At 39.2% G+C, this 13,256-nt stretch overlaps 1 protein-coding gene across 2 annotated transcripts in view; it reads left to right on the top strand.

The window, feature by feature from the left end:
- The window catches only part of SAP130 (Sin3A associated protein 130), a 75,782-nt gene that overhangs the window by 36,119 nt on the left and 26,407 nt on the right, over positions 1 to 13,256 (top strand). Inside the window, exon 15 of one of the 2 annotated variants that reach the window (XM_007461293.1) lies at positions 3,037 to 3,141. The exons of the other annotated variant lie outside the window; for it this stretch is intronic. Coding sequence (XP_007461355.1) covers positions 3,037 to 3,141 — 105 coding nt within the window. The remainder of the gene's footprint in view (positions 1 to 3,036; positions 3,142 to 13,256) is intronic. 2 annotated transcript variants of the gene reach the window in all.

Genomic DNA, 13,256 nt, shown 5'->3' on the forward strand with positions numbered 1-13,256 from the left:
TAAACTAGTTATCATTTCTTCCACTTTGCTCCACTCTGCCCCATTTTTTTGCTCCTGTTTGCAATGAAAATGAAGGCGTTGTCTCTATTTGCTAGCCCCACTTCTTCCAGTCTCTCTTCCTTTCAGCACTTTCACTGAAGTATAGAAAACTGCACAGATAATGTATGTACAGTGTAATGAGTCAGCACAAACGTATAACTGCTGTATCGGTCAAGAAACAGGACATTACCAGCACTTTCTCCCAAAGATTACTAACCAGTTTTTCTTCTTTTTTCTTTTTTTTTTTTTTTTTTTCGTTTTTTTTTTTCTCCCAAAGATTACTAACCAGTTTTTCTTCTTTTTTCTTTTTTTTTTTTTTTTTTTCAGTTTTTCTTTTTTTGCCCTGTATTTGTTTTGCCTCTTTTTGAGCTCCCATAGAATCATATACATTTTTTGTGTGAGTCCGTCTTCTTTCACTTGATTTTGGGAGATTGATCCATGTTACTGCATATAATTGTAACTTTTTTTATGGTTATATAAAATGCCCTTGTCTGAGAATACCATAGTCTAACCATGGATATTTGGGTTATTTCCAGTTTAGGGCCATAATGTTACCCCGAACATCTTTGTGCATCACCTTTGATGCATCCATAAATGCAGTGCTGTTATGTACCTCGGAGGGGATTTGCTGGGTTGTGGGCTGTGCTCATTTTCAGCTCCAGCAGGTAACGCCAGCAGTTTGTCCAGGTGTTTGTACCCATTTACACTTTGACCAGCAGTGGGGTCCTTGCCTTTGTCATCATCGACGCTTGTTATTTGGCACTCTTTTTTAAGTTTGGTCATTCTGTGGGTTTATAGTAGTGTATCTCTTTAGGGGTTTGGAGGGCTTGTTTGTACTGAGGAATGGGGGATTGAGTGGTCTTGCTTTTTTGTTTATTTCTTACTTTTTATTGTGGAAGGTTTAAACATAATACAAATTTGAACATCTGAACTTATACTCATCATTCAACTTCAGTTATTAACTTATCAGTTCATGTTTTATCTGTATGCCTTTCCACCACTTTCCACCATACTATTTTGAAGCAAATCATAGGGAACACATCATTTTGTTTGTATATATTTGTATATATTTCAGCATGTGTTTATTGAAATACATACTTTAAAAAAATGTTATAACCCCATAATGTTATCAAATATTTAGTCATTGTTCAAACTTCCAGTGATCTCAAATGTCACAAATTTTGTTTTGTTATATTATTTATTTGAGTCTGTATTCTGATAAGGTACACACATTACGATTGGTCGATATGTCTATTAAGACTCTTCTAATATGTTACCCCCATTTCTTTTTTCCTTGCAGTTTGTCTGTTGAAGAAACTTGGTCTTTTGTCCTGTAGGGTTTTCCTCTCCCCTCCCAACTCTCTCCCTGAATTTGTCGATTGCATCCCCATTCTGTTAGTTCCCTAGGGCTGCTATAACAAATTACCACAAGTTTGGTGGCTTAAAACAACAAAAGTTTATTCTCACAGTTCTGATGACTAGAAGTCTGAAATCAACACGTCGGCAGGGTTGGTTCCTTCTGAACACTCTCAGGGAGGATCCACGCCATGCCCTTCTTCCAGCTTCTGGTGGCTCTTGGCGGTCCTTTGTGTTGCTTGGCCTGTTGATGCACCACTCCAATCTCTGCTTCCATATCCACATGGCCTTCCCTCTGTGTCTGTGTGTCTCAAATCTCCCTCTCCTTTCTGTTGAAAGGATACCGATCATTGGATTTAGGACCTGCCCTAAGTCTAGAATGATCTTATCTACATAATTACGTTGGCAAAGACCCTATTTTTTTTACATTCACGAGTAGCAGGGGTTAGGACTCGGATGGGTCATATTAGGGAACACAATCCAACCCCCTGCCCCCATTGCCTTGTTTCACTTGTTATTCTCTCCTCCACATTTTCTCTAAGTTGTTACTTGAATCTAAAGGCTTGGTGAACTTCACTTTTTCTCCCCTTTTGTCAAGACTCTTTCCTAAGTTGGTGGTTTAGTCTTTTTAACAGGAGAAGTGTGCTGTGTGGAAGTCAACCTTTTTGAGGTGTTAGCAGTCTTACGATCAGTGTCTGGATCCATTCACAGTTAGGCATTGCAAAGTGGTATGTTCTAGCCGTTTCGTCTCAGACGGACTCTTCTAGCATTTGCTTGCAACACTCCGCCAAAACTAAATGTGTCAAGATCACTTATGACTTCCACATTGCTAAGCTCCAGTAGTTAGTTGTCAGTCGGAGCCACGCATGGCCTCTCTACTGCGTGACACAGTTGATGACTAGCTACCTTGATCAACTGTTTTCACTTAGTTCCTCAGGTCAATATAAATACATAGGTAAAATAATGATTGTAACTGCTAAACAGATTTAAATTTTATTTTATTTTTTAATTATTTATTTATGTTTTATATATTTATTTATTTATTTTTGGCTGCGTTGGGTCTTCATGGCTGCGTGTGGACTTTCTCTAGTTGTGGTCGGGGGTGGGGCTACTCTTTGTTGTGGTGCGTGGCCCTCATCGCGGTGGCTTCTCATTGCGGAGCACAGGCTCTAGGTGCGAGAGCGTCAGTAATTGTGGCATGTGGGTTAAGTAGTTGTGGCTCGTGGGCTCTAGAGGAGACTCAGTACTTGTGGCGCATGGGCTTAGTTGCTCTGCGGCATCAGGGATTGAACCCGTGTCATTGGCAGGCGGATTCTTAACCACTGCACCACCAGGGAAGTCCCTAAATTTTAATATTAAGTACAAAGGAGATGTGTAGGTAGAAGGTAGAAGAAGCAGGTAAAAGAGTCGCAATGGTTGCTTCCTGAAGAGAGACAGGCAGGAAGTGGGGAGGCAGGGGGAAGGGATCTGCTGTGTGTTATTAAAAGCGTTTTAGTACTATTTGGTTTTTTAAATAATCTGCCTTCATTACTTTGGTAAAATTTGAAAATCCATTAAAAAATACCTAGCCATAGGTACACTTAGCAAATGTGTAGTTCTTATCCTTTAATGCCGTCTGGGTTTGTCTCTTTACTCTTTCAGAATGGCAGTTCGGAAAACCCTCATTCCTCCTCAGCCTCCTGAAGTGGCTAGCCCTCGAGTGGAGAGCTCTATGCGGAGTACGTCTGGGTCGCCTAGGCCTGCAGGGTGAGCACATCATTGAGGACAGAAAAGTCTAATACATGTCGCAGACTTAACATCATTTGCCTCTAAAAAGAACCACTAGTGTGTGCATCTGAAAGAACCATTTTCTAGCTATGAGATCTGGACACATTTCTCAACCTCTCTGACCCTTATTTACCTCATTTATGAAGTGGGCATACTTACACCACCTGCCTCATAGGCTCCTTGTGTATTGAAACCACTTAGAACAGAGCCTGCCTCACAGTAAACACCCAGTTATTGTTGCTATCGAAAATGGCATTGTGACAATAGTTAATGCATTCTGTTTTCTTTACTCTTTATCTCCTTAATTCTAAAAGTAATATTTTGGAAAAGAAAATGAGACAATATAAAAATATTTAAGGTATAAAGAGAAAATCGTCCTATTCTCCACCCCCCCTCCAGTCGCACTCCCCCAGAGTAATATTGATTGGTTAAAGTTTTGTTAAGCATCTTTCCACATCTTTTTCTACATACATGTGTAGATAGATTGATAGATTCTTAAAAACAGGATTTTGTTGATTGTTTTATATACTGCATTTTGTACTTATATCTGTAATAGCTTACCATGTTAATATATTTAGATCTACTTCTTCATAAAACTTCAAAAAAAAATTTATGAATGCCATGTGTGTGCCAAGTATCATTTTAGTATCTGGGGATATAAGAGTGACTGAAAGTGTCCATTCTCCTTAAGTTTACTATCTAGTGAGTGTAGAGAAATAATAAATATGTGAAGAAAAAGAAAACAGTGTAAATGGAATAGAAGTGATGGGAGGAAAGGATGATGACTTATAGAAGGGCCTCTCTGAGCAGAGGCTTTAAGAGCATGGAGGAGTAAGCCACATGCTCCCTGATGTCAGACTGTGTCAGGCAGAGGAAAGAGCAGGGACTAAGACTTTGAGGTAGGAGTATTTGCAGTCACCACTTTGTACATTAGTGCAGGAATGTGCAAATAACCACGTAAACGGAAACTGTGCATGGTTATTTATGAGTGTTCTGTGACCTTAAAAACATTTGTGAATATATCAAAAACTCTCTTAACTGTCAATTAAAATATATAGGGAAATGAAAAACATAGTAAAACTAAAATTTATTTATTACACTGTAATTTGAACATCAGAAACGCTGAGAATTAAAGTGTTTTATTTCTTTCTAAAAGCTAATCAAGTGAGAATTCCCTGGCGGTCCAGGGGTTAGGGCTCCACGCTTTCACTGCTGAGGGCCCAGGTTCAAACCCTGGTTGGGAACTAAGATCCCACAAGCTGCACAGCATAGCCAAAAAAGAAAAAATACATAAATAAATAAAAGTTAATCAAGAGTACAGTTGGCCCCCTGTATCTAAGGGTTCCACATCTCGAGCATCCACAGGTATCCATTGATTTTGGTATCCGCAGGGGTGGGTATTGAGGGACGACTGTAGTTGGAACAATGTTTCCCTTATTCACATTGAATAACTTATGATACAGAGCAAGAGTCCACTTCTATGCTTTGGTGAATTGTCATACTCCTTTCTAAGTTTGGGTCTTCCCTGACATTTTATCCTGTCTTTTTTTTTCTTTTGGCTGCATTGGGTCTTCATTACTGTGAGTGCGGGCTTCAGTAGTTGTGGCATGTGGGCTCAGTAGTTGTGGCACGTGGGCTCAGTAGTTGTGGCACATGGGCTTAGTTGCTCCACGACGTGTGGGGTCTTCCCAGACCAGAGATCAAACCCGTGTCCCCTGCATTGGCAGGCAGATTTTTTTTTTTAAGAATTTATTTATTTATTTATTATTTTTTGGCTGTGTTGGGTCTTCATTGCTCTGCGCAGGCTTTCTCTAGTTGCGGCGAGTGGGGGCTACTCTTCGCTGTGGTGCGCGGGTTTCTCATTGTGGTGGCTTCTCTCGTTGCGGAGCATGGGCTCTAGGTGCGTGGGCTTCAGTAGCTGTGACACACGGGACTCGGTAGTTGTGGCGCATGGGCTTAGTTGCTCTGCGGCCTGTGGGGTCTTGCCGGACCAGGGCTCAAACCCTTGTCCCCTGCATTGGCAGGTGGATTCTTAACCACTACTCCATCAGGGAAGTCCGGCAGGCGGATTCTTAACCACTGTGCCACCAGGGAAGTCCCTATCCTTTGTCTTTTCAGTGTTGTAAATTATTCCCAGAAGTTCCTTTAATGTCAGGTTGTTGCCAGCATCACTTCCAGGGACATCTTTATCCTTTTATCAAACCATCTTCCTTAACTAATCCTTGGAATCTGGGTGCACATTCCACAGCAGCATCTTTATCTGTGCTAGCAGTTTCCCCAGATAGCTTACATTAATCAAATTAATGCTGACTACTGAAAAAATGAATCCAGCCTTTATTGGCTGTAAAAGGTTTTGGTTTTTTGGGTTTTTTAATCCTCCCTGTAATTTCCATCTTCTTTCAATGTGGCAGTTAATTCAACACTTTGGTCTGAGTGATTGGGTTGTTGTGGGGTTTTTTTACAGTCTTCAATCCAAAATGGAAGTAAATAGTCTGTTTCACTATAGTGGCTTACAGTAAAATGACTTTACCACCTTTTTTATATTCATTGGACTTTCTCAGTGTGGTCCAAGCCATAGGTTCTTACAAGCCTAGGCCTCATCCTAAATTATCTTTGCTGTTGCTATTTTCAGATCTTCTAATCATATCCCATTTTACTTCTAGATTTATCACATTTTTTTCTGCATTTTCATCGCTGTTGGCCAGTTCTCTTTCAGTCGTTCATTTTTGTAAAATTTCACCTGGGTTTATCACTAAGAAACTAGACAGCACAACTACACACTTTGCTGTCTGCATGAACTGAGAAGTAGATGTGCAGTAATCAACCAGTCAGCGACATACTTCAAAAGAAGTGATGTGCGATGTGCATGTCTGTAAGTTACAGAGTAATTTGTGGACTGAAGAGCTAGTAGCAAAGTTTGCACTTTATGAAGTTACTCACAGTTAATAATTATACTGTAGTAACTGAAATTCGAACAGTGTTGCTGGCAGACTGGGGGAATACAGTTACACGTATGTATGTGAAAGTCACACATATCAGTGTTGTGCGAAGTAAGCACTGTCTGTATATTAGGAATAAACAAGGAGCAGCAAGGGAGAGCAGCCTAGAATGAGGGGCAGGGTTGTACAAAATGGTTCAGAGATAACAATGAGAGCCAGATTACGTATACAGGGCTTTGTGGGCCATTCAAAATCTTTTGGATTTTATTTTGAGTGAGACCTAGGAGTGCCATCAGAGGGCTAAGGCATAGGAGTGACATGACTTGACTTATTTCGAAAAGGATTGCTCTGGCTGCTGTACTGAGAATCAACTGAAAGAAGACAAGAGTGGAAGCAGTGAGACCAAGTAAGAGATGATAAAACCTTAGACTCTCTTAATGGCTTGGACCAGCAAGGAGGTAGTAAAAGTCTTCAGAAGGGTTCAGATTCTCAGTATGTATTGAAGGTACAGCTGTCAGAATTTTCTGAGTGGAGAGAAAGGGAAGGAGGCGATGATAGCTACCAATTTTTGCCTGAGCAACTACAGATAAGGAATTACCCTTTCTGAAGTGAGAAATAGCAAGGGGGAAATCAGGAGTTTACTTTTAGATATTTTATTTTGAGATATCCAAGTGGTTAAACACACACAAGTGGAGATGTCACGTGCATAGTTGGGTATATATTTCTGAAGTATATACAATTCTGGAATTGAAGATGGAGGTCCATGCTGATGATTAAGATTTGGGAATTAAAGCAGGTACTGGCATACCTTGTTTTATGATGCTTCACAGATACTGCATTTTTTACAAATTGAAGGTTTATGGCAGCCCTACATCAAGCAACTCTATCAGTGCCTTTTTTTTTTTTTCCAGCATTTGCCCACTTTGTGTCTCTATGTCACATTTTGGTACTTTTCACCGTATTTCAAACTTTTTCATTATTGTTATATCCGCTATAGTGATCTGTAATCAGTGATTTCTGATGTCACTGCTGTGATTCCCTGAAGGCTCAGATGATGGTTAGCTTTTTATAGCAGAAAAGTATTTTTTACAGTTAAGGCATGTATATTGTGTTTTTTCAGGCATAATGCTGTTGCACGCTTAATAGACTACAGTATAGTGTAAACATAACTTTTACATGCACTGAGCAACCAAAAAATTTGTGTGACTCGCTTTATTGCGATATTCATTTTATTGCAGTGGTCTGCAGCCAAGCCTGCATTATCTCTAAGGTATGTTGTATGTATGCTTTAACACCATGAGAGTGGAAAAGCTCCCATTGACAGTGAGTATAAATAGAGAAGTGGTACAAGGACCACACCTTAGGACATAACCATCTTTAGAGGTCAGGAAAGTACAAAACCAGAAAAGAAGACTGTATTCCTGTACTGTGTTATGTTCCCAGATAGGCTGGTGCCATAATTAAGTCCTCAATTAATGAACATTTAAGTTATTTCCATTTATCACTGTAATAAACATTACTACAGTGAATCTCGTTATCTGTTATTGAGCCTCGTTGCAGACATTTCTCAGGGATAGATTTCTGGAAGTAGCATTGATGGGTCAAAGTAAACGTGCAGTTTAAATTCTGATTTCCAATCACTCTACCTTTTTACATGCTTACAAGATATGTGTTCCCATTTCCTGCACATTCTTGCCAACACCAGGTATTAAATTTGCAAACGTAATACACTTATTTTCAGTTAAGATTTTTTTTTAAACAAAGCATATGGAGTTACTTTTAAAGTGGTAGAAAAAAAGTAGTTCATGAAGGTGAAGAGCACACTGTGATGTATCAATACAAAAGTTTATCCCTTGTGAGCAAAACGTGCAGAAACTTGGGTGAGGAGGGGCTGTTGTAGACTCTTTCCTGGCCTTAGTATGGTTCAGAGAAGCTGTGGGGTGGGCCCCATACAGGCACCCAGGCTGGCCTTTTTTTGCAGTTGGCAGTCTGTTTCTGTGGCACCTGAAAGAAGAGAGTATTTGGATTGTGAAAAGCAACCAGCTGAAAGAGCAGTTTTCCTACCCTCCCACGCCCAAGGAGTCTCACGTAAATGGCTGTTTCTTGGAATAGCCCAACTCATTTACCGACGAGTAATAACAGAAGGATTGGTGGGAAAATAAGTTTTAAAAGTAGGAAAAAAGCAACAAAATATACTAGTTTGTTCACTGAGGACACTCACCAGAAAAACATTTACAGGGAACAGATGAAATTTATAACAGAATATTTGACTGTGAATAGAAATTACTTAACAAAATAGCCACCACTTTTATGAAACAGAACACAAGGATGAAATACAAAGACTCCCAAGAATAAATGAGAAAACATAAAGAGATGATACGTGAGTGGACAGAATTCAGTAAAGATCTAGAAGAAACCACCACAGAATGAAGTACAGTTAAAACAAAAAACAGTGTAGGCATAGAGGATGGAAATGAAAAAAGTGAACAGAAATTTTAAAAGAAACAAAACAAAAACCATACAGAACATGCTGTGATACAAGTAAGATCAAACATATACATGTCAACATCTCTGAAATCAATATATAACTTCAAATTGACTGCATGTTAATATCCTATCATTAAATAATGTATTTTTAAGTTGTTCACAAAATATTGGTGTATTGCATAGTGTTGGCAACTTAGATTCACTGAAATACTGAAATAGAGTGGTATTGTGTAGAGATGGTAGTGGGTAGGTTAGAGGAAGGAGACTTCTCAATACATCTTTTGAAATGTGAATACTAATTCAAAACAAAACATTAAGAAAAGTTGAAATCTTAGAAAACAGTAGATTTAGAAAGTAAATCCAGACACTAACAAAATAGATATAAAAATTGAATTTTAAAAGAAGTCACATAGTACAATACTACAAGGCTACTATTCATGTTTGCTTAGGTTTTCCCTGCCAGTCACTAGTTCATCCTCAAACTCTCCACCAAACCTATAGAAAAGCTCTGAATAAAGGTGGACCTATAGATCTCTGTGTCATTTGTTCTTGGTCACATCCCTCCAGTCTGCATTGGTTGCTCTCTAGGCAACCAATATAATGTGGCAACTCTGAACATCAAACTCCCACCCCTCCCCAGGTTTGTTGCTATTCCTTGTAGTTGTAGTTGTTTAGTGACTTTTCTGAACTAATTCTTTAAAATCTATATCTTTTTCTAATGCAGCTACTGAAATCTACTTGGTTAACTTTGTAGTCATCTAATGAAAGAACAGATTTTCTTCAATGCATGGAACCAATAAGTCTCCATGTGTTTGCCAGAGAGCTCTGTGTGTGTCTTGGGTACCCTGTCAACACTTAGGCAGGCAGTTGACAGCTCTGCCTAAGCCCTCTCTTCCTGCTTGCACAGAGCCTCACAGTTAGCCAGAGGTGAGACTTAGGGCCTTCTCAGTTCTTCCCTGGGCGTGTGCTTAGCGCTGGGTATGCACACAGCCCTACATGTGCGTGTTGCTTCCTAGACTGCCAGAAATATGTCAGAGCTGTTCAAATCTCCTATGGATATTTCATTCTCTAGTTTTTCCTTTCACGTTTTTTGGGTAGCTTATTGTTTGCCTCAACTGTTATCATCCTCTCAGTCAGCTGGGAAACTGATCGACTGCCTCTAATATTTTCCAAAAACACACCTTGGGAAAAGGTCGTTTGCACTGACAAGCTCCAAGTCAAGTCAAATAAGACAGCCTTGCAAATGGGAACGAGCAGACAGGTCATATAATGGTAATTCTTTGGTAAAGAGGGTTTGTAGTGGCTCTGACCCCTCTGGTAGCTGCAAGGCTGCTGGTTTTCACTGTCAGTGTGGGCTGTTGGCTGATAAGTCTACTGTGGAGCTGGAAATGGAAGAATGGAAACAGTGCAAGTTAAAACGCCACAGAGTTTACTGTTCTTACCAAGATTCAGCCTATTTTTTTGAATAGTTTTGCCAGATGGTTGAAAGCCTTTGGTTAATTTCTAGGAGTTCTGAAAAAGTTGTTTCTGACTTTCATTTTTTTTTGCCAGTTTTTTGTTGCTTTTATGAAAGGGAATTTTCAGAGATCCTAAGTCTCATGTATTTTTGCTGATGTCTCTGGTTATTTTATCTCTTTTTTTTTTTGGCTGTGTTGGGTCTTCGTTGCTGTGCATGGGCTTTCTCTAGTTGCAGCGAGTGAGGGCTACTCTTTGTTGCAGTGTACAGGCTTCTCATTGTGGTGGCTTCTCTTGTTGTGGATCATGGGCTCTAGGCACGCGGGCTTCAGTAGTTGGGGCTCACGGGCTCTAGAGCGCAGGCTCAATAGTTGTGGTACACAGGCTTAGTTGCTCTGCAACATGTGGGATCTTCCAGACCAGGGCTTGAACCCGTGTCCCCTGCATTGGCAGGCGGATTCTTAACCACTGTGCCACCAGGGAAGCCCTATTTTATCTTTTAATTGTCTTTAATTCCAGAATAATCTTTACCTCTACACCACCCTTATTTTTTAAAATGCTTATCTTGAAATAATTTAAGACTCACAAGAAGTTAGAAAAGTAGTACAGAAATTTCCCATGTACCCTTTTTCCACCTTCCCCAAATCATTACATCTTACATGACTCTAGTACATTTTTAAAATGAAAAGACTGGCATTGGTACAATACTGTTGACTTAACTACAGACCTCATTAGAATATCACCAATTTTTATAATGTCCTTTTTTTTTCCTTTGGTATATACTACTTTGAAATTTTATCACATGAATAGATTTGTATAACCACTGTTATAATCAGAATATGGAATTGTTTCATTACAACAAAGACATTCCCTCATTTACAGTCACACCCTTCCCCCAACCCTAACTCCTTGCCATTCAGCTGTTCTTCATCACTATAATTTTGTCATTTTGAGAGTTTTATGTAAATGAAATTGCATAATTATATATATAATTATATAGCTTATTTTCACTTGGCATAGTACTTTTGAGAGTCTATACCAAGTTGTAGCATTGTAGTACTGTTTTGGTTGAGCACTGTTTTATCATATGGGTGTAGCACAATCTGTTTATCTGTTCACTCATTAAAGTACATTGGGGTTGTTTCTAGTTTGGGGCTATTACAAATAAAGCTGCTGTAAACATTCATGTACAGTGCTCTGGGTAGACGCACATTTTCCACCCATTTTCATTTCTATAGGATAAAAATCCCAAGAGTGCAGTTGCTGAGTTGCATTGTACATGTATATTTTTAGTTTTATAAGAAGCCTCCAAACTGTTTTCCAGGGTAACTGAACCATTTAAAATTCATACCTGCAGCATAGGAGATCCTTTTATTATACAACCCTGCTAAACTCATTTATTAGTGTTAGAAGGTTTTTGTTCGTTTTTTAATTTTATTTATTTATTTATTTATTTTTGGCTGTGTTGGGTCTTCGTTGCTGCACGCAGGCTTTCTCTAGCTGCGGCGAGCAGGGGCAGCTCTTCATTGCGGTGTGCGGGCTTCTCATTGCGGTGGCTTCTCTTGTTGTGGAGCCGGGCTCTAGGCACGCGGGCTTCAGTAGTTGTGGCATGTGGGCTCAGTTGCTGTGTTTCGTAGGCTCTAGAGTGCAGGCTCAGTAGTTGTGGTGCATGGGCTTAGTTGCTCCATGGCATGTGGGATCTTCCCAGCCCAGGGCTCGAGCCCGTGTCCCCTGCACCGGCAGGCGGATTCTCACCCACTGCACCACCAGGGAAGCCCTAGAAGGTTTTTTGTAGAAATAGTTGCTCCACATTCTTTCTGCACTTGATATCATAGGGTATTATATTTTCACCATTCTGGTATGTGTGTGGTCGTGTATCATCGAAGCTTTCTTTGCATGTCTCTAATGGCTAATAGTGTTGAACATTTTATTGTGTGCTTATTAGCCTTCTGAATATTTTCTTTAGCAAATTGTTCATTATTCATGTGTTGTGCCCATTTTTAATGGGATTGTTTTCTTAGTGTTGAGTTTACAGACTTCTTTATATTTTCTAAATATAACTCCTTTATTAGATATGTGTTTTGTTTTCGTTTTTTTAACCATCTTAAGTGTATATTTCAGCGGTATTAAGCATATTCCCAGTGCTGTGCAACCAATCTCCAGATATTTTTCATCTTGCAAAACTGCAGCTGTATACCCGTTTTACAGCAACTCCCCATTGTCTCTCATTTCAACCCCTGGAAACCACCATTCTGCTTTCTTTTTCAGTGAATTTGACTACTCTAGGTAGCGCATATAAATGGAGTCCTACAGTATGGTCACCCCTCGGTACCCTCTCAGGGCATTGGTTCCATCTGCGCCCCTGCATATATCAAAATCCATGGAAGTTCAAGTCCCTTATATAAAATGGCATAGTATTTTCATGTAACCTACGCATCTCCAGATTACTTATAATACCTAATACAGTGTAAATGCTGTGTAAATAGTAGCCAGCATGCACAAAGTTCAAGTTTTGCTTTTTGGAACTTTCTGGAATTTTTTGTCCCTAAATATTTTCCATTCACTGCTCGTTGAATCTGCAGATGTGGAGCCTGTGGGTATAGAGGGCCGACTGTATTTTTGTGATTGGCTTATTTTACTTAGCATAATATTCTCAGATATATGCAGTATGTGCTTTGCAGATATATTTTTCAGTCTCTGCCTTGTCTTTTCAGTCTCCCAAAATGGTCTTTAGCAAAGCAAAAGTTTTTAACTTGGATGAAGCCCGATTTATCAGTTTTTTGTGCTTTTGGTATCATGTCTAAGAACTCCAGTCATAAAAGTTTTATAGTTTTAACGTTTTTACGTTTAGATTTATGATCCTTGTTTAGTTTATTTTTGTATATGGTATGAGGTTTTGGTCAATATTGAATTTTTTGTCTGTATAAGTCCTGTTACTTGGGGCCTTGAACTTGAGGGGTATTGTCTTGTATTGCTTTTGATATTCTGAATTTTCAGCAGTAGTATATAAATTTTCAGCAGCAGTAATATAAATCAGTAAAGCTTTACAGCTATCAAATGAAATATTTTACTTAAAAAAATGAGAAGAATTTGTAATGACATCGATGACTTCTTATAAAACTGAAAAAAATAGAATATACATTTTTGAGGACTGTATTTGTAGTTACTTTAGATGTGTGAAGTATTTCTGGTAAAACATACCAGAATGTTGTG

This window comes from Lipotes vexillifer, unplaced genomic scaffold (genome assembly GCF_000442215.2).
Source record: "Lipotes vexillifer unplaced genomic scaffold, Lipotes_vexillifer_v1.1 scaffold158, whole genome shotgun sequence".
Classification (NCBI taxonomy): domain Eukaryota; kingdom Metazoa; phylum Chordata; class Mammalia; order Artiodactyla; family Lipotidae; genus Lipotes; species Lipotes vexillifer.